Source organism: Pseudopodoces humilis, chromosome 1 (genome assembly GCF_049639895.1).
Source record: "Pseudopodoces humilis isolate 2021_Gansu_Grassland_sample_001 chromosome 1, ASM4963989v1, whole genome shotgun sequence".
Lineage (NCBI taxonomy): Eukaryota > Metazoa > Chordata > Aves > Passeriformes > Paridae > Pseudopodoces > Pseudopodoces humilis.
This window is the reverse complement of record NC_142200.1, coordinates 141,848,774-141,871,101: the sequence shown is the minus strand read 5'-3', so window position 1 is coordinate 141,871,101 and position 22,328 is coordinate 141,848,774. Positions and strand designations below refer to the sequence as shown.

General features: G+C 39.3%; 1 protein-coding gene across 2 annotated transcripts in view; it reads right to left on the bottom strand.

Moving 5' to 3' along the window:
- Positions 1–22,098, bottom strand: part of LARP4B (La ribonucleoprotein 4B) — a 56,527-nt gene extending 34,429 nt beyond the window's left edge. Inside the window, exons 1-2 of one of the 2 annotated variants that reach the window (XM_088052998.1) lie at positions 22,021–22,098; positions 3,787–3,925 (exon numbers count right to left, since the gene is read on the bottom strand). In XM_088052998.1, coding sequence (XP_087909124.1) covers positions 3,787–3,867 — 81 coding nt within the window. In that variant the 5' untranslated portion in view covers positions 3,868–3,925; positions 22,021–22,098. Of the gene's footprint in view, positions 1–3,786; positions 3,926–20,995; positions 21,068–22,020 lie in introns of those variants that run through there. The other variant, XM_014257417.2, reaches the window with a different exon arrangement.
- Between the last annotated feature and the right edge of the window lie 230 nt (positions 22,099–22,328).

Below are 22,328 nucleotides of genomic sequence, written 5' to 3'. Positions count from 1 at the left end.
CTAAGAGTTTTAAGTACACATTCTACATATTGAAATAATTAAACATGAGCATTAGAAGTTATCTATACGCATAAAACTATTCTTATGGCCTATTCACTTTTCTTATGGCCTTAATCTAGAATACCAGACAGAAAGAGCAAACATTGATCAGTACTGATCCTTCACAATGTTGATACTGCTCGTGTCCAGTTTAGTTTAATTCTCCCATTTCTTGTTTAAAGCTAATTGTGATCTCTTGAATTACTAAATACCACCTACTCATTAAACAAACTGCTGCTTAATATTAAATTGGCATATAGTGCTTGTAATACTGTATATTGTCAAATGATCTGAGGATTACATGGTATACTGAATTTTCACTGAGCACATGGTCCTGTATTAAACTAGTAAACCGATTTCCTCAGCTCCTTTTTATTCTGAGGCTTACTCTTGAATGGGCTGCAAAAGGATTTTCGAACAGCATAATCAAGCAGCAATAAGCCTGAGACACTCTTTTATAGTGCTTCCTAAGAAAAACATTTTTGGGAAGTACAATCAAGTGCCTTATTTAATGAATTTCTAGTTATTTTTCCCCTGCTTAGAACAACAGTATGATTGGATATATTTACAGTACCTATAAGGATTGACAAAAATCACTGTACCACACAGATTTGAACTGCCATTAACAGAAACCCATGGCAGCTCCTGGTAATTATTCAGCTAGGTAAAGAATGACTGATGCTAATATTGCAATCAGACAGCAGATTTAAATGGCCCCACCGTAATAGCCTGCACTGGAACACACATTTGCAGAACTTGCTGTCACTTGATGACAAGAATCCCTCCTAAAGATATTTTCAAATTTCCAGATCAGGTCTTCAATTTGACTAATCAAAGAAAGAAAAATCTCTGGTCCTTGGAAAATGCTCTGAGAGGCCACACATTCAAATATGAGCATGGCAGAGGAAGAGTTTAGGCTCAACAAGTGAAGAAAAAGACTGTGCATACCTTTAGCATTTTCTCAGAAAGAGTAATTGTCAATCAGAATACAAACAGTCTGTTGGCAGATGTCACCTGAAGTGACAAAGCCCACCTCTATGTTAAAGAAGTTGAAAAAATAGCATAATTATCTCCTGAAGCTAAGAAAAACATCAAAGTTAAGATTTTGCTAGTATCCTCTAAGCTATGTACCTCCAATGTGTAAGTCTAAGCTACTATTGACAAGAAATCCATGGAGACCCTCAAGATGTCAATTTCCTTCAAATGACTTGTGTGCAAAATTACTAAAATTCTGTGGGTAAATACTACTAAAATCAGCCAAACTCAAGAATGTTTGTGTTAGAAATGAACCATACTAGACTTGTGATTGATCTACATTACGCTTTAAATAGCAGTTTCATAGCTACTTCAATGCAGAAGAAAAGACTGTCTCCCTCACTCTGAAGTTAAGACTTTGAAAAAAATGTTAGTGAACAAATGACCTGTGTACTTTTAACTAGCAACCCTACAAAGTGACTGCTGAAGGGTTCCATCACAACATCAAAACTTGCACTTTAATTCAGTCACTACTGATTACCTATTTGACATTACTCACAGTAGAATGTCTTCAGTTTTGCTCTTGCCAAATAACAGAAAATGGTCGTAATTAGAAAAAATTAGTTATTGTTCAAAGAGAAAACAAAAAAATACTTTATATAACCACTTGAGGTTAAGAACTAGCCTAATACCTATTTTTACAGGATCTATAGAAGTGCATCAAAATTCCCCATAGAAATTCTCTAACTTTCTTCCTGAACAAAAGCATTTGGACTAGGTGTATCAACAGATCCCAGTGGAAAAGCACAGCCAAAACAGCTGGGAGCACAGTTCAGCATATTTCTTCTAAGTCTATTAAAAACAGACTCCTAGAGAGCTCACTAGGTGCCATAGCAGTATGGCCCCATATCAAATGTGCAATTAAATAAGGGTCAGCAAAAACTACCTATTTTTGCAGTCTAGCCCTCTGATCTCAAAATAATCAAGACACAAGAAATAGCAGGTGATTTTCATTTCACCTGAAGTATGTACTTGCTAAAGGCAATAGTCAGAATTCCAGAAGTTTTTCTCCTTCTGATCACATTTATGGAAAGATGGAAGTGTCTTAATGATTTTTGTTCGCTAACTCTTTCCTACACTCCGTGAAGTTTTTCTCCAACTATAACCTTGTTCCCAGAACTTGCAAGTGAAGTCCTGGAGCACTGGCAAAAATCAACTCCTGCAAGCATGCCATTACAGAAGGAACCATTTTGAAAACACCACTGTTAACAGAATATACTGGTAATTATGCTCATAAAACAGAATGACCTTCTGATGCTGTGCATGTAAGAGTATCATACTGGTATAACTTAAAGCCTAATAAGCTACAAGAATCATCTTTTTCAGGTAAAATATTCAGCCAAAGAAAAGCTTTAATCACAATAGAACAAGTTATTTGAAATGTACTATTATAGCACTATGGATACATTCCAAGATATCTAAATTGACATCAGCCTTCTCTTCTCATGAAAATAATAGTAAGGTCTCCTGAAATATAAAGAAATGGTTATGCTCTCTTTCTCCAAATAAGTAGGGAAGAACAAGAATTAAGATTTAATTTTTTTTTTAATAAAAATTCTAGTATGTCAAATTAAAAGAACCAGCATCCATGTAAGCTTTTAATGCTAATGTACCTGTTAAAACACAGACACCTCCAAGCTCTTATTCAAATCTGCAAGCTGCTCTTACTCAATTTTACACACTGGTTTATTGACACTAATGCCCTTGGTACAGGGAAAAAAGAAAAACAGAAAAAAAAAAAGAAACCAGCAAATCTCAAAACCTCAACTTTCAGAAATATGGCAGAAAACCAGGCTGAATTTTTTCCTCTACTGTCAAATAAGTAAAAATTCACATCTGAGAAATGTAAAACAAAGATGAGAACTCAGAATAAAAAAAATCGGGGGGAGGAACAAACAAAAAGTGCACCAGCTTTCTTAGAAAAGGAAAGCACGAGTTTTTCAGAATGCTCCTTAGTGCTTGCTCTGAGCTAAGTTGGAAGCAGGAAGTATCTGCTGCTTAGCATAGCACAAGCAAAGTTCCTGGCAGAACATACACTGAAACCAAACCCTTCAAGATGTCCCAAGAGGAAACATTCCTTCCAATATACAGTTAACAAAGACAAAAATTTGAATGTATTTGAATAAAAATCAAGTCTTCAATCTTCTTAAAGATGGATGTAACATTGACTGCAACACAGACACACTACAATGTACAGTATGATCTGCCAAAAGCATCCCATACAGCCACTTACTGGACCCTTCACAGCAGCACAGCAACAGCAGCACGTGCCACTTGGCATAACTGACAGAGCAAAACTCCTGTTACAGATTGTGAATTCCTGCTTGTATGGGTTTGTGCTTTTTTCAATTACAAACACATACGAAGTGCATTTCCTGCATTTTCCTCACCTGGTAAGGTGTGAGTAAGAACCTAATTCAAGATTGGTGATATAATTCTTGCATTCTTGCATAGCCTAAAAAGTCCTGTACCTTTAATGACTGCAAACTGCCATATCTTGGAGCTTGTGTAAATCCCCCCATAGGGCTAAAGCAAAGTTGAGGTTCCTAGTCAGTATGGAGAATTAACCACCTCCAACAGCTCTGTTCTGTAATGTTGCAATGCTCTCTGTCCTCTAAAATGTTCTGACCTACAATTTTGATGAAGACACAGAGAAAACACCATGTTTCACACAACACTTACACCAGGGGAACATGCAATTATAATACTTACTAGATGAGAACCGTCCTTAACTTCTTGTACTTGCTGCACCTGCGGTTCAGCCACAACTTTAGTGTCCTGATCAGAAGTCATGAGCTGTCTGCTTTTTGGCTGCTCAGAGAGAACTTTACTGGTCACCTTTGCAAGCTGTAAAAATAAGACAACAAAAGATTCTGTAAGTGGTTGTTGAAATTCCTGAGAATCCTCAGCCACTCCAGACACACCACCCTGATTCAGACCAAAGGTCCAAAGAACTTCCACACGATACAGTTGGGATTATGCATCCAGAGAAAACATAAAATGATAAAGCCACCTTGCAGATACACTCAGCTTCCCAGACACTGGCTGCCTTGGGATTACGGATGAACACTTGCCACAGCACTGGGCAAGAAACTTGGGAAAGTTTATCTTGATTCTCACCTTAATTATTCAGACTGCATTTCAAACCATGACTTCTTCACCTGGCAGACTCCACTCGCTACTAAACATTTCATCACAAACTAACCTTTCTTCTATAACTACTCTGATGGTCACTTCATCTTTGCAAAATTTAAGAACCATGTTCCAACAGTTCTGCTAGACTAGTAATGCTCAACCAGTTCTTCTGCCTTATCATCTCAAAAATCTTATTTTATTTAACAAGTAAAAAACTCAGTAGAGCTGAAAGTCTGACAGTGACATTGCTTTGAAATTTGATGCTATTATTTAATACTGTTATTTTTAAAAGTCTTCAAAAAACAATCAAAGCTAATTTAAAGCATGATGTCTCAAAGTAAATATTGAGGTGTGAAAATCAGGCTTTTAATTTTTTCTTTTCTAAAAAGATGTAAAATGCTTTTTTAGTTTTTTGTTCACATGGAAATTCCAGTAGTGCATCTGTAACAATGTGTGAGAGATTCACTGCCTTCAAGTTGATGACACCAAATATGCAATCTCCTTAAAATGAAAATGTAAAGATTTGCAGCACATGGAAGTTAACAGTATTGTTCTATTCTTTAGGAACATAAGCTCCTTTTAGGCCACCTTGACTCCCAGGCTAGAATTAAGAAGACTTTCTTTCAGTATAGGGCATTATGGCCTTCCATGGAATCTTGTCTACACTATATTTTGTAGTGGTCAAAAGCAAATGCCAAATACAACTGACTGAGTATACTCAAAAACTTTCAAAAAAAATTATTACGTTCAGCTATGAATTGATTCAAGCACCTGCATTACAGGATTATGCAAAAGGTATTTATACATACAGTTGAGGAAACAAATATACTGACATCCCCAAGAAGATGAACATTTCAGTTTACATGAACAGCTGCTTATAACTTTGTGCTATTGATGTGAAGTCGGCAAGAAAAACATGTTTTCAAAAGAAACACATGTACTGTGTCACTATCATATTCTCAGAAGTTTCTATTCCTAACACTCTGTCTCTCACCTTGGAATAGAAACTACTTAAGGAAGAAATGGCACAGACAAAAAACCACGTTAAAATGAAACAGAATTACACTATCCCTCAAATAGTGTTACACACAAATATACTAACAGGTTATGTAACAAAGTCTGGAATTTATTCAGGATGTTTATATTTCATAAAATAACCAAGATCATTCTCAGGATGAAAGCAATTTTTCATAAGCAGTACTAAATAGCCAGACTCTGTGATGCTCAAAGCCATGCATAGGAAGAGGTAGACATATTAACACTGTGTGAAGTGTCTAAGCTTCTTGGAAAACACTTCTGTTCATGTTTTTTAAAGAAATTGTGTTTTGCTTCTCAAAATTTTGATTTTTTTTTTTTTTCTAAAAAGAGCCCAGGCTTCTAACTCATTTCATGTTTGCTGTATGTAACCTCCACTGCTGTTCGTACGACCCTTGGGCATACACTTTAGTCCAGATTCATAAGCTAAAGCCTACAGAAAGACAAATACATTTCAGTCAGCAATGGTGGTATCTACTCAGCATTTTGATCCCCAAATCAATATTAAGGTCTCTGCATCCTTCTGTCACCTACTTATCTCACATACTCCTATTCCCTTCTAGGATCAGCCTGTCCAGAGCCATGCTGCAATCTCTTCCATCCTCTGGCACATAGTGCTAACACCAGAACTCTGTACGTCTATGGATAAAGGAAAGGAAACAACTACAATCACGTGAATCTGTCAAACAAAAAGTGAAGTTCCACTACATATATATCCTTTAAAGCATTCGCTGACTGGCCATCAAGCACAAAATACCCAGCTAAATAATTAATTCCAGCTGAGGATAGACAAGTTGTCAGCCAATCTGACAACACACAATTGCAATGCGCACACTGCAACTGCAAATTCCTTGGGCAAGCCACCAGCAATTAGAGCAGCATATCATTCTACTGCTTTTCGGAAGTCCCTTAGACGAGATTATGCAAGATGCTTATCACAGGCCAGGTCTAGATTGAAGCTCTAGGTAACTTTGTTTGCACTATAATCATATTCTCATTAGATACACAGATTGGTTGTGATACACACCATATTAATACCACTCACCTTGTAAACAAATTATTTTTAGTAATGACAATGTCAAACCCATGTATTTAAGTTGAATTTTGATCACCAAGGCTCAAAATGACACTCCAAACAGCGATAAAGTAATTTGTTTGAAGAGGATAAAACCTGCTTCCCAAATCCCATAATTTTTAACAGTGATCAGCCTTTGCCTTTCTGCAAATGGGCAAGTCATACAGAAAAATGCCAAACACAGAAGGAGGGAGCTTCTGTTGCAATTTTCTTCACTTAATAGATCCCACTGCTACAAGTCTGCAGGATGTCAGTGCTCAGCTGCAAAACTCCATCAGTTGTGAGATACTTCATAATGCCTTCACATGCAGGGCTGTTCTGGAAAGTTAATGCCACCTTTTCTACTGTAGAGCTGTCACTTACTGGATTCCTAGAGAACAAAATGTACGTGACTGCAGACTCCCATGACTATCATGTCAGCAAATACAAGGGCTGTAGAAAAAGGCAGTGATACTTCAGAAACAGAAAACTAATAAAAGTCATGGAAAGTTAAAAGCTCTCCATAGGAAATGTTTTAGCATGTTTTTCATTAGCATTGATATATATATTCATATAAAAGCTTATTTATAAAAACCACAATCAATAGCTGGTAATTCTAGAAACACAGGTACAGATTCACTGTTTGAAAGAGTTTATCAGCTGAATTAGTGACAAGTTAAATGGAGCATTTTAATGCAGCAATAAAAATTATCATCCAACTGAAGAGTTAACTTGTCCATGGCTTTGAAAGATAAGGTTTACCAGTCAGCAGTTCAATGTGTCTTTGCATAAATAAATGTCGCAGCAATAAGCAGGAGACATTCAAGAGAAAAATGCAAGTTGGCATACCCGTCTGGGATATAGTACTACCTACAGCAGAACACTGAGCTATCACAGTCAAATGACAATTTTTTCATCACAGAATCACAGAGCAGTTTTTTAGTTGAAATGGGCCTTTTGAAGGTCATTTAGTCCAACTCCCCTGCAAGAAGCAGGGACATCTTCAACTAGATCAGATTGCTCAGAGTCTTATCCAACCTGACCTTGAATGTTTCCACGGAAGGTGCATCTACCACTTCTCTGGGCAACATGTGCTAGGCTTTCACTGATTTAGAAGCACTCATTAATTTCAGTTCTACAAATGCATATAGTAAATTATTGTACCCTGGCTTGGCATCATAGAGTAATCAGTTCAGCAACTTGAGTGTAACTCTGTTCTTGACTCTACTACAGATTCTCAAATACTTATTTAGACAACTACCTATCCCAAGATAAACTGCCTAGATTTTATTGAGATTTACCTAAAATAGTCCAATCTTGGTTTGTAAATAGGCAAGACAGAGAAGATTAAAGTACAGGTAAAAACATTTTTCTTTAGATACGGCACAATATTCAATGATGCTTGCTTTCCCTTGCATTCCCCAAAACTGTAATACACTGCTCCATCCGCAAATCTAGTAATTGCAACAGCAAGGGCAAGAGTGCCTCATTATTCATTTTCTCATTAGCTTGAGGGCAATGGGGGCAGACACCCTTCACTTGTACAGATCTGTCCCTGTGGACACCTGGTGAGTGTTTAACCTGAGAAGTTACAAGAATATTTTCAGGAGGGACTGAGACCATCTGGTCAAGCAACAGGGTATTTCAGCCTACTGGTTTCACTCCGCAACATCCACAACCACCTTCACAAAAAGAAAGATATGGGTTTTCTGGGGGGAGGGGAGGGGCTGATTTTTACATTTTCTTTTTTGTTTGAGGTTTTTCTGGGGGTGGTTTTAGTGTTTTGGTTTTTTTAAAGTTGACAGCATGGTTCTTTACTTGTCAAGTATTTTCAAAACCATCTAGTTATAAGAATTCTGTCATTTCAGAAAACACCAGCTACAAACCAGCAATGGCCCACTGGATGACTATACAGATAAGTGCACACAACCACATGATCACTCTTGCCTGGGTACCAAGCCAAGCAGAGCTGGGACTGCTCTCATCCAAAAGCCACAAGTGTGTATTAATTAGTGTGGTGCTAACAACAGACTAACCTTTACCTGCATTTTAGCAGTGTAAAGGTTAGGTTTAGGTATCTTTGTATGGGCAGAGTTAATGTGCAACTGTCTGAAGGTATTTATAAACACACTGCATCTGCATGCACCACAACCTTGCAAATAGTTTGGAAAAGACATCTATCTCCTTGACTGTTACACAGTGAAAGCCCTACTGCTCATGCTGACCTCCCTAAAAACTTCCCTGCAGTGTAGCCTACAATCCTCTTGCTTTCATTTAGTAGATCTCTAATTTTTCTAATTCATATTCAAAGTGTGCTTTTCTGCAGTCTGTTTCACTGTCTAGAGTTACTACAGTCGGAGAAGCAGCATGCGTTCTCTCAACCAAATCAGTCACATAGATCTGTTATTTAAAAACATGCAAAACCCTAAACAATGCTCTAGGGCTGAGATCTTGCCTGCCAACTTTCAGCCCAAAGTAATCAGCCCTTAAAAAGAGATTTATAAATGCAAGTGCTGACAACTAACTTTCACCCTGCAAACAGCAACATCATAAAACAAAAAAAGCTTACCAGAATAAAAGAACTTTTCACTGCTCTTCCAGCAAGTACAAACAAAAATAGATTTGAGTTTGGCTTTGTGCAGAATTCTTCCTAGCAAACATTTTAGAAACTTTAAACACAGATTAAGTTTTTACAAGGCTAATACAGAAATACACTCGAGTAACATGAGAAAGCTTAAAATGTTTTCCAAACAGAGGTGCATTGCTTAACTTGAGCCTCATAGCAAACATCCAGATGCAAGCCAAATCCTCTTTATACTGTGAGAGAGAACATAGTTTCTCACCACCTACAACACACTTGCGTACCCATGAGGATCACAGCATCACACCAGAGGTAAACAGAGCTATCACTGACCTGGACTCTGAAAGGTTTTAGCACCTGCTGAAGACATCACATAGACATTTATATGAGAAATAAGAGATGCCTTTTCCAAAAATATGCTACAAATTTAATACATCAGCTCCTCTTTAAACGAAGTTTAACTTTTCTTTATTAGTTTCAACAGCACTGTGAATAGCCAAAGCATACACAGTATGTCAAGACTTAAGTTCTCAGTCCCAGTAAAGGCGCCAACTCAGATACAGGATATAATATTTAAGCTTACACAGACATCATCCTCAAGAAAAACTGGAAAAGCCCTAATCCTGAATGGCTGGAAGTTTCCCTCTTAGTGTCACAAGCACTGATAGAAACTTTCAAATTCCATCATGTGGTTGTTTGAGAACACTTTCAAAAAAGATCTCAGCTGTTAGAGTTAACCCCTCACCCTGCTGCATGGGCCACATGCTACCATTCTGTAGATGGATAATGTCATCCAAGCTCTATCACGCTCACAGAGAAAACTTTTGACAGAACTCAGGGGTTTCCATCTTTCCCTTCAAAACAGGAAATCACTTTTTTTACAGAGCAGATTTGACAAGCAATCTAACTTTCAAAGGATGGCATTATTTAAAATAAAATATACTGTGAATAAGTTCCATTACCACAGCAGATTAAATAGCTGCAAATGAGAAAACTAACAACACCAAAAGCATATCTGTTTGTGGTGATCTCCGCAATAATCACTGTGCCTACATCATTTGTAAAATCTCTATTGCACAACAGCAATTAAAAAGCTGACACGACATAAATGTTTAGTCACAGCATGTGTCTACAGAAGTCTTGAACGCATTACTATTAAAAATCATCACAAGGTTCTCCATTTGTTTAACTGCTGATTAGCTAAACAGTTGGGGAAAAAGTTGAAAATTCACCTCTGGAGCTTAGTGTTTAGACCCAGCGATTTATGCAAGTCTGTCGGACGAAGGTTTCAAAATGTACAAGCATCCAGAGTATGTGCCAGCATAGTGGCTGGAAAGTTAGATTTCAAAAAACCCCAGGGAAGTACCATTGGATTTGTTTCAGTTTTCCTTCCTGCCAAGAAAATTACTCTTGCCCCAGCACACTCCAGAGTAATGCAACTGCTGGGTTCCTGAAGAGGAACATGGACATAAGCACTGGGGGCAAGCCTGCAACAGAACACTTGGCAGACTCAAGGCACTTCAAAATGCACAAGGCAACCAGGTCTTAGCAAGAAATACTGAGTCAGAAGAACCTAAACCTTAATACTGTACTTTAACACTCTTCAATAGAAAACACAAGCACAAATCATTTAGTGCTGCTGCTGCATCTACTTCATAAGTTGTTTCTTTATTAATCCCTTCTGTTTTTTATAATGTTGACAGCCTCCAAAATTGTTCTGCAATTCTATTAATTATCCCTTTTCCCTTTAAGAAAGGCTGAAATAGTAAATCTTCCTATTTAAAAGGAATGCTGCTTTTCTTTATTTAAAAATCTATGAAACATTTCTGTGTGAGGCTTCCCAAGCAATTCACTACTCTCATCATTTCCTGAGCATTCTCATTCACACAGAAACCTATGCAATGAAGAGCACACCAGAACTGATTACTCTGCAAGTCTGCAAATCCAGATCATTACAATAATTAGCTGTCTAAAAGATGCCAAGCAGCAAGTTACTAAACAAAGGTGATAAAATACCAAAGAAACCTGATACTGGTAAATGATAAGGACTCTGCACAGAGACATACGAAAAAGCTCTTCCAGTGAAGAGCAAGAAAAATGGGAGGAAGGTAAAGTTACAGTGTTACTCACCATCTCAAACAAGATGATGTCAACAGTGCACAGAAGACAACAGGATGACCTCCACCAACAAAAAGTTATGATTATCATTTTTATATCTAGACTTTTGTGCACTATGTTTTAAATGCATGGTCTTATGGTCTCTCACATAATTTCTGCAGCCCTCCTGCATGCCAAGAAGCTTCACAGGCAGTTGCTGTCTGATGTGCACTCAAACATCACTCCAGAGATGGACCAAGAATCCTGTGGATCACATCCTCTTCAGCAATGCAATAAACCAGATGTTTAATGGTATACAACCTAACAAAAATCTTACCATTTAAGAACACTAGAAGTGCCTACCAAGCATGCATAAACCACTGGGAGGAATGTGCCTTGAAGACAAGAGTGATTGTGTCATGAGCAGCTTCCAGTTTGCTTATGGCTTGTTCTCAGTTTCCAAGTCTGAAGCAGCACTCTCCTGACTGCAGGCTGAAGCACATTACATTAAGAAACCCAACTCATTAATTAACAGGAGTTGCTTCATGCTGCACATCCATCACAAAGCCACAAGCTTGTTTTCTTCACTGTAACTGGACTAACAGCACACACCCTGCAGGTTATTCATAAAGATATGTATTTAATTTCTATTATAACTATCATGTTAGATAAGGTATTTATCAGATGCTGATTTCAAAAGTACCACACTTAATTAAAATTCATCTCTTGACTCTCTGATTTTCTAAGAAGCCCCTCAAATGGCAGAGTTAAATTGTTAGCAGCTCAGCCAAATCATGACAATTCTGAAAAGTGAAATGCTAACTTAATATAAACTAATTATGATTGTAATTCTCCACAACCCTGTTCTCTCTTGATAAGATGAATGTAGAATCACACATTCTACATTCATTACCAAGGCCTACAAAAAGCAAAAAACATCTCACATTAAATGAAAATGGTCTTCTAACTTTCTCAGGAAAGAGATTAGGAATTTGTTACTCAAGTAGATATACCTCTAAGTATAATGATTTTCTACTAAAATGCTCCATCACTTGCCCTCCCTCATATTTTTAAGCATTTGACTTCCTACCTCCCAGCTCTGGCACAACTTCTTACTTTTCCAGGACAGAAAACATCACCAGCAAGAACAGAATTTGAGTAAATTTGAACACCCCCTTCGCCAGTTAAACAGAGAACTACACAGTAGTTGTTACCTGCACATGCACTTTACTTCTGTGACCACCAGAAGAGCAGGAGAAGAGAGAGGACTCAAGCTGAACACCTGATGGCATTAATCCTGTCCTGCTCTAGGAAACCAGAGGAGCAGAGCACTGCAAATCATGTACTTCAGTTCTGAGTGGAACCGAACAGCTTAAGTCCACATCACTCTGCTGCTGCTGTTACAAAGCATGACAGGTAGTTCCAACACCAATTAAAAAACTCCCAAAAAACAACAACCCAAAATCAAAAAAGGAAAGGTACAGTACCATATCTGCAGGACCTTTAAAACAGAAACCCCAGCATATTGCACATGGCCAGTACTGAATGAAAGAGTGAAGGACAGGCCAGTGCAAGCCACTGCTCTTCTGCACTGAAATAATCTGAAAACTAATTAAGTCTAAATACAGGGCAAACAATGCTTTAAAGTAGCTACAGAATGACAAGCTTGGAGTTGGACCCCACACTCTGCACAGTACTTCATATCTGCCTCTGCTTCCAAACTACATTTGAAATACATTTGTTAAATGAGCCTAATCATAGAGGCAGACTAATTTTTCATATAATCTTCTAAAACCAGCCAGCCTAAATAATGACTAAGTATATAAACCCCCTAATATTTACGCCTAACATGGGTTAAGAGAAACTGCAGGATGTGTTGAAAGCTCCCTCCTTCTGCAAGATTTTTTTCTTTAATTAATATATTTTAATAACTGATTAGGTTTTCATCAGAACATCGGCATCATATATTATACCAACCCACTGCTCACAATTATTTCTTGTAGCACTCCCATCCACCTGCATTTACCTGTTACACTAAGGTACAAGGCAACAGCCTACGCTTGCACTGTCCAGTGCAGTAGGATTCTGATCTGCAAACTCAAGTCACAGCTGAGGCAACACAAAGTCTTGGTATTTTTACTAATATGCATGAATTTAACTGCTAAAATTGTTTACTTTCTACACAAATATTAATTCTAGATGCTTTGGGGTGATCTTTGATAGGATAATTTCATTTTCTCTGAAAGTCAAAGGTTTTCAATAATTTCAGAGATCTTTAAGCCAATAAATTAGCTGAGAGACTGTTCCAGGCTTTTAATGTAATACCAATATTTAATATCAAATAGTGTTCACTGATGCAGAAGTTAATTTTGTCATTTCATGCAAATGTTAAATGAGAGGAAAAAAAAGATGGAAAACATCACAAAAATGTTTCAAAATTTTAGCAACATCAAACTCAAAACCTCACATAAATCAACTATCATCATCCATGTTGCTTGTCTGCACTAATGTGACTTGGGCCAAAAACTGGACAACACTTCTGTACACAAAGAATGCAGAAGAGCAATTGATTAGAAACAGTAAATTGAATTGGAAAGAAAATTCAAGCTTGCCCTGGAGTAGATAATGCAGGAGCAAATACGTGTTAGCACTAATGACTAGATTTCACAAAATACTGCTCATTCCTGTACTATTTTCAAATAGTCATTTACAGAACACTACATGGTAGCTTAAACTTTTGAACTCTCAAAATAGGCCTGTATTGCTCTTTCCCGTAGCTAAACAAGACAACACAAGAGATTAACATGTCTATCAGAAAAAGCCACATAGAAGACTTCTCCAATATTTTTTTCTATGAACTATAGTTCTTTATTTTGACACACATCTTATTTCCAGCAGGTAAGTTAGTTTGGCACTCTGGACACTAAATCTGTCTCATCCTGCCCTACCTTCTCTGAATTCATGCACATGAGGAATTATTATGCAAAGATAATACCTTGCATAATAATGTATTTTCTTTGTTTCCCTTCCTTCCCCATGTAACTGGCCTGCTCTCACTTAAACAATGAGGTGGGTTTTGTTGGTTTGGGGTTTTTTTGTTTTGGTTTGGTTTTTTTTGTGTTTGCTTTTCTTTAAAGTAGCTATTGAAGGGAAGTATGAGATTAATTTTCCTATTCCTCTGCTGAAGGAAGCAACAATTAAGCATACTAAGAGCTCACATAGAGCAGTGAAGTTTACAGAGATTGTTGCACTTTCACTATGAGAAAGCTTCGGTCTAAGACAAACTGATTCCTGACTTGAAGTGAAAACTACAAAGACACTGAACTTTGCTGGCTAACATACCAGCATCTCAGCATGTCAGGCTCACTTTAGGTGGACCTGTCATTTCATAAATTCTGTTTGTTTAACAGAACAACTGACAGTTCTACAGTATTTTACTAGTTGCTTCAAGTATTTAAAGCCAAGAGGCAGCAACTGATGGGTTTTCCCAGTTCTTCAAAGAAACACTGAATCTTCAAATGCTGCAACACATGACGAGGTTCCAGGAGGTTTAGCACTTGCTTAGAGGGAACAAGTTAAATGCTGTGCATCAAGAGTGTCAGTTTGGCAATGCGGGGAACAACAAACTTCCTTGTTTCAATTGCTGAATGTTCCTCCTCACGATTTACCAATACCAGCTCTAAGTTTTCCGCATTCTTCGCTACACTGCTCACCAGAGAGCGGCTGAGGCACTCAGCCTGCCTGTGACTCTAGGCAGAACACTTGGAAAAGGTAAAGGAAACAACTAACCCAGCTCTGATGGGCAGGATTTTATGACCATCATCTTCCTCAGAAAAATTCTGAAGCTGGTAGAAGCAGATGCAGTATTTTATGATGAAAGACAAGATTAAAAACATCACTTGAAGTTATAGGGTTAACGTTTAGTGAAATTCCAAGGGTGAGGTTAGAAGTCTGACCTTCTTTAATAGATCTTAATAGTCTTATCTTAGAATATTGCTGTTACTTGGATTCCATGTTTCAAGTCTTCAATCAGTTTTGCACTTAAGCAAGAGGTCAAAAGCTGCATTTGAAATTTTCAGGACACTTAATATTTTTAGTACTTTGAATTACTATTTAAGACACATACATAGCTTCAAAGCCTATTTGCCAAGCTCTTTATCATGACATTCTGGGACCATACAATAAACTCTTAGTTCAGGGAAGAAGAAATCTAACACCATGGATCTCAAATTTTAATGCACACCGAACTAGAATTCTGGAAAAGATCTGATGCAAACCAATGGGACAACCATTACAGTCCTCCTGGAATGTATCTTCCACACAACAGGCCTGAGGAAACTAAGAGAGAAAAGGATCTATACCTACATGAAGTCCAAGTGAGACACATATCTAACCAAATAGATGCTGATAATGCCAGTGATAAGCAAAAAGTTGGGACAATTTTTGTCCCAACACGAATGTATACAGCAATCCTTGACAATGCAAAGACTATTTCAACAAACAGATGCAAAACAAACCACCTGGAATGAACTCCTCTCAAGCTCTGGGGTTTAGGGTTTTGGTTTTTTGGTTGTTTTTTTTTTTTTTCAGATGACTTGAAAAGCATTAATTGACCTAAAATGCTAGTTTAAGTTTTGAAACATGTTCAGGACAAAATTTAAAGTGAAATTTAACTACTTACAGAAGAAGCATCATTCAACTTTAAGCATTTTTTCTTTTTGTAAAAGAAAAGGAAGCTAATGTTTTTGACAATGATTATTTCATTAACCTCTTAGCCAAAAATAGAACTTAACCCCAATAATCCAGTCATTTTAATATTACTTCCTCTATTAATAAAGGCTAGCATCCTCCATTACAAGCTTCACCGAAACCAGAAGCAACTCTTGCTTCGTTTTTAAAACACTGTATGAAAGACTATCATCTCCTGGGTGCACATTTGTTCACAGTTAGAGCACCCCACCTTCCTAGAGTATCACTGTAATCAAAACTACTGGTAATTCAGGTTTTGACTCACAGTTAAAGGATGGACTGCCAATATTTTATCTTGGATTTAAAAACAATAATCCTTCCTTGCAAATCAAAATAACTGGGCACAAACCCTTCTAAAAATTACACTTATTCCTTGAATCCAGGCAGTTATAATACACAATGCTAACTAAGAAAATTATAATAATAAAAAATAGACTATAAGCTAAGCTGCAACATATGTTCATTAAAAAGAGTCCCTCCCCTTCTTTATAGCATAATTTTTTGGACATTTATTACAAAGAATTGGACAAGAAGCTTTAAATGTGAGCAGGGACACAGTCCTGGAGACATGCCAGTGTAGACAATGATATTCTGACCAAATTGTTTGCCTTGCTGCTTTAAACAGCAACATGGTGACCATTTTCTGTCCCTATCTGTCAGGCAGCAACAACATTGAATGGGAACGAAACTCCGAGATAAGACTGCAAATTCTGCACACAGAGGTAGCTCAGCACTTAAAGTAACCATGGCCCAGTACATTCTTCACTTTTGCTCCACGCTTTAATTCCTAGAACAAGAATCAGAAACCAGGAGGACACATCCAAACATTAGAGCATAAAGCCTCAGCATTAAGGTATGGAAAAGCAAACTACTTTGGACATTGGCCTGTTGATTCATCAGTTCCTTGTTTGAACAACAGAGTCAGACTCTTTTGTGGGGCAACCTGTGACAGCATCACAACCTGTGAAAATACACATATGGATACCAACAGTGACCGAAAACAAAACCATAAAGCTGCCAAGAGACATCACTGTAAAGCTTTCAAACCTTTCATTAAGCTTCTGCCAAATGAGATTTATGAAATTATTTTTTTTCTCAACATAGTTGCTATTTAACTAATATTTTGTTTCTCGGGTTTCCCTGTCAGATCACTGGCATCGTGTAATTATAAAATACTTTACTTGAAAACAGACTGTAGAACATTAGATTTGCTGAGAAACACTGACAAACAGATTAACAGAAATTGATGGTGTTTTTAACACTGTAGATTTAACAGATTAACAGAAATCTACAATGTTTTAAGTAAGTTTGCAATTCCACTAACAAGACAGATGGAAGTCTGCCTTATGAATAGTACCAATGAAGTATTCACCATTGTTGCTTACTTCCAGAAGTCAGGAGGGAAGGGCCAACATGAGGCTGAGAGAGAATTAACCCATCCACAGGGAAAATTTTGTTTAGATACTTGTGCAAAAACCCGGAAGAAATCTAAAAGAAAAATAATTATTTAGACTTACAAAAAGCCCAGAACAAGCTTTAGATAAAATGTATGTTTGTCACACTGAAAACTCAGTGTATTCCTGAACATATTCCATGTGAAATTCTGATAGCATCTGAAGGTGTAATTTCCGAAGTCTGTATTGCCAGTGCTTGCTGTTTTCAATAATGAAAGCGATATTGGCATTTTAGAAAAGAATCCCTAACAGATAAAGCAATTGTGTCCAATTCACCACAGTCTACCACAATAGACAGATGTCTATATGTTTCTATAGGCATCCGTATTTTCATCTATATGTGCAACAGTCCTGAACTCAAAGCTGTGCACACCTACCACTACCTTAAATACAGGTACACTGAACTCTACATGGCCATAGAGGCAATCCAGAATAAACCTCTACTGTAGGATGTGCTCTCCGGGACACCAGCTCCTTAAATGCCAACAGCCTTACGAGAGTAACAACAGAGCTGCTGGAAGCGCAGAGGTGGCAATCCATTCAGCTTATGAACAACTGATTCCTTTTGTATTACATCATTCAACTACCCATTAAGGAGCTGGACTGACAGGATCCAGAATATGCATAGCCCAGCCCTCCATGGTAAACGAGAGAATTTGAAAAGATTAAGACTCAAAGAAATTGGTGATTCATCAGGGTGTCAAAACAGCGCTTCCCCAATTCCCGGCAATGTTCTAGGCCAAGCAGCTAGTCACATATTAGTAACCCCTGTCAGACTTCCAATTTTGGAGTTAATTGCTGTTCCTGAAACACATACCCAGACACAAAATACCTGCAGCAGCACACATCACAGAATGAACACTGTCATGGCTATCCTCATCGCACATTTACACTGTATTATAGTCACACCTAATTTAAGCACTCCAAAGTACCTTTGTTGTCTGCAGGTATGGCTCCATAGCACCTGCTTCCGAAAGAGGGGCACTCCCCTTTGGAAAGGGTATGGAACAGCTAACCACACAGATGTGAAAGACCAATGATTTCATAAATCCTTGGCTCCATCACATCACCAAAATTTAAGTACCACCAGCTGGGAACCAATTAACAGAAATTGTTCCTATCTTACAATACTTTTATGGAACTTGAGTAGATGAATGGGTGGAAGAGAAATCAACTGCTGGTCTCCTGCTTTTAACAAGTTCTTCAAACTTATTGGCTGTAGACACATTTTTACCATTAGACAAAGTCATTATATGCTTAAAGAGAAAGAAACAGATTGTTGAAATAGAAACAAGTCTTCTTCAATTATCCAGTGCTTATAGTACCATTTGACCAGGTGAAATATCACTCAGATTTATATTCAGAGAAGTTGCTTCAGAGTGCAATTTTTGTGTTTGACTGTTATGATACACTAGCCTGCCTTGAGTTTAGCAGAGGAGTTAATGCACAGGAAAAGAAAACAGAGCTTTCCCAAAGCATTAGTTTGAAAATGCAAGTACAGTTAGAACTGGTGCCTTTGACAAAGCACATTATCAGTTCAGGAGAAGAGGGTTTGCGCGTGTGTCTTCTCTTTTTTTGAGGGATCACCAACTTTGAAATAGTGTTGGTTTTAAGTTTTACATCACTTTCCCCTCCCTAATCCAATTACTGGTTTCTGTGGTGAAATCCACCCATCTACGTCTTGTATATGGACGAAAATCAGAATATTAATTTCAGTACATGCATGCCTTGCTTTCAGAACAACATTGCTCAAACACCTTTCCAGGGCCTTTACTACAAGAGTAGCTTTTATTCTTATCTTCTACACAGCTCTCCATACATCATTGCCTCTTTCAAAACTGCAAGGGAGAGGGTTAATTTTCTTCCTTACAACATCCTGTTTTGCAACATCCTGTCCGTCCTACTCATACCTGTGTGCCCATTCTGAATGCAAATGCACGAGTCTTCCAATATTCCTGTTAGCTGAGTATCACTGATTACATGCAGGAAAAAAAAATGCAGCCTGAAATTATTTTCTACAGTTATGTCTAAGACTTAGACAAACCCGTTGTCCAAAAATGTCGTTTTGCTAGTAAATGCCTGGAACAAAGAAACCACACTTATGTGTTATATCATGTAACAGTTTCTCACATGTGTGTGTACATGCACACAGACACAAATCACACTCCGAAAGCTCAATATTCTCCAGACTAAAGAATACATTTCTTTGCTTATTTCACCTCTTTCTGCCAGCAACAGCCCTCCTGACACTGCATTCATGAGCTACCTCCACAGCCACCTTCACACCTCCAAGGCAAGAGTGCTCTTCTTCAGTATCAATAAAGCTGTGGCCTTTGCAAAACCTGCTCCTTCCAACACGGGCACAAGAGAAGGCAAGTCAAGTGCTTTATGCTCTTATTTGTGTGCCTTACCTGGTAATTTACGAGAATGTGAATGCCTGATGAATATATACAGACATGATGAAATTAAACATTAATAGCACTGAAGGTCGTAAAAGCCACCTAGTTTAAAAAAAAAAAAATCAAACTGATGGAACACATCTACACCTAATTACTTTGTTTTTTGTAACTCCTTTTTTGCTACCTTTAAGCTGTCACTTTAGATTTGTCATGCACTATGGTCACAAGCATGCCTTTTCCGTGTCTAGCATGTGCATTTTGTGAGGTAACGTAATAAATATTTAACAAAGAGTTTATATTACCATGCCAATTAAGCTCTCAACTGATTTAAAGTCAAAGCCACTGCAAGATATGAGACTTTATAAGGGACGCAGCAACAGATCAGTACAGAACATGTAGATTAGACAAACCTGACTGTATTGACTCTGCAGTTCAGTAAATAAACCAAGATTTAATTTCACTTTAATTGAAATAAAACATCATCATCAGAAATTATCTACATGGTTTCTGTATGTCTCAAAGACACCCGCAAACAAAATCCCCAAGCCCCCAGAACTGCCTCCAGTTCCGGATCTTCTATTTTGCTCTGTAATGAAACAGATTTAAGATACAGCCCCTTATCTAAGCAATATATATAAAAAATACGTATCAGTCATTTGTACTTTCTATGTGTATATTGGCACTAAAGCCATCCACAAAAAGCAACCAAGGCAGCACACACTTGTACTGACACCTTTATTCCCTTACAGTTTTTATGTATAAATGGGTAAAAAAAACCCGGAAAAAATTACAAAGTAAACAATTCAATCTAACCCAGAACACTGTGTGTACTTAAGGACCTGATTAAATACAACTGTTTATCAAGGAACAAGAGATCAAATGTTTTCAAATAATTAATTTAAGCAAAACTTCTACCTCCACTCGAATAAAGATTATTTTTTCCCCAAAATGTAAGACCGATAAAACGTAGGAGTAATTGCGGCTTCTATATAAAGAGCATACACACATAAATGACGACACATCTAGAAGAATTAATTTTTCTGTAGACATTATGCATAAAGTATATACTGCTTTTTGTATGTGTATTATCAGGCCTCAGCCTAGTTTTCACCTCTCTTTCACTTCCTACAAAAAAATAATTTAAAAAATAAGAATATCAGTGTTGTTCTAATAGCTAGAATGATTAAACTGATTGTTTCATATCTTGAGAATTGACTTGAAGAAATGCTTACAAATCATCAGGGAGAAGTGAAAGTTCAACTGATAAATAGTTACCAGACCAGAATCAAAACCCAAGAGTTGTGAAATCCCAGCAAGTTGAAAAAAAAATACAACATGCTTTGACCTTTGAGAATTTATCCAGTCTGTAAAACCCAGATAAGTTTGACATGAAACTTTAACCACAAGTCAGACTTACAATAACAATCCTTGAGGCAGTACTTAACAAAGATGCCTTCTCCAATTTTACTAAGGATTCAGAGGCCAACAAAACTAGGCCAGAGACAAGACGTAGAATCGGAAGCCAGAATTCTCAAGGTTTTACCCCAACAGTGACTCAAGTTTAAACAGTGGTTTTGAAAGCAGCTCGCTCTCTCTGTGGCCACAGGCAAGTCTTAACCACTTTGCCTCAATTCGCTTACCTGCAGAATAAAAATAATTATACTTATCTGCAACACAGGAATCTCATACAACAAACATTGTTTGGCAAGTGAACATCTGTTTAAACTGTGGACAAAGCTACGTAGTAATTTTGAGCACCTGGACAAACTGAAACCGAGAGTGAAAACAACTTCGCTGAAGCAGTTACAAGGCCCAAAAACAACTAAATCCTGGGGGCAACGCAGCGCCCGTGCTCCCGCAGGTACTTCCGTGCAGCCTGGGCGCACCCCCGGCCCGCCGGCAATTCACCTGCTCAGGACACGGCTCGCGTGGAAAGTCAGCTCCGTGCCCGGAGCCATGGGCCAGGGATTGGCACCGCCTGCTACTCCGGAGGGTCCCAGCCCCTCATCGGCCCCGGCCCGGCGGCCTGGAAGGCTCCAGGCGAGTCCCCCCGGCGCTCGCCCCTTCCCGCTCGCCCCGCGGCACACGCGGTTCTCCCTCAAGGCCCCGTCGGAGCGGGGGCAAAGCTCACCCGCTGTGCCCGGGGCGGCGAGGCCGCAGTGCGGGAGCGGCCCCGGCGGCTCGCCCGCCCTACCCCCGCCACCACCGCGGCCCCGAGCCGGGATCCTCCTCCTCCCTCCCGTCTCTCCCCCGGGAACCGCCTCGGGTGGGAAGATGGCGGCTCCGGCCGCCTCCCCGGTGCGGGGGGGCGGCGGAGCGGGAGGTGTCGCTCCCCTTTCGGCCCCGCCATCCCCCCGCACCGGGAGATGCGGGTGGGGAACGGCCCCGGCGGGCGCCGCCGCTCGGAGGGCGCGGGCCGGGCGGCCCCTCGCACTCCCCTGTCACCAACAGCCGCCGCCGCCCCCGGGCCGGGGCTCGGCACGGGGGACACGGGCGGGCACGGGGGAGGGGGAGGCTCCGCCGGCGCGGGGCCTTTCACTCCTGTCGGGTTCCCGCGGGCGCCGGGGCCTCTCGCCGCGCCGCCGCCGCCGCCCGGGCCTCGCCGCCGGATGCCGTGAGGAGGAGAGCGGGGCGCGGGGCGCGGCCGAGGGGGCGCGGGCGGCGGCCGCGCCGGGGGCGGGCGGGGCGGGGGGGGGCGCGGGGGGGCGGCGGCGGCTCCGGGCCCGAAACGTCTCCGAGCCGAGACTCAA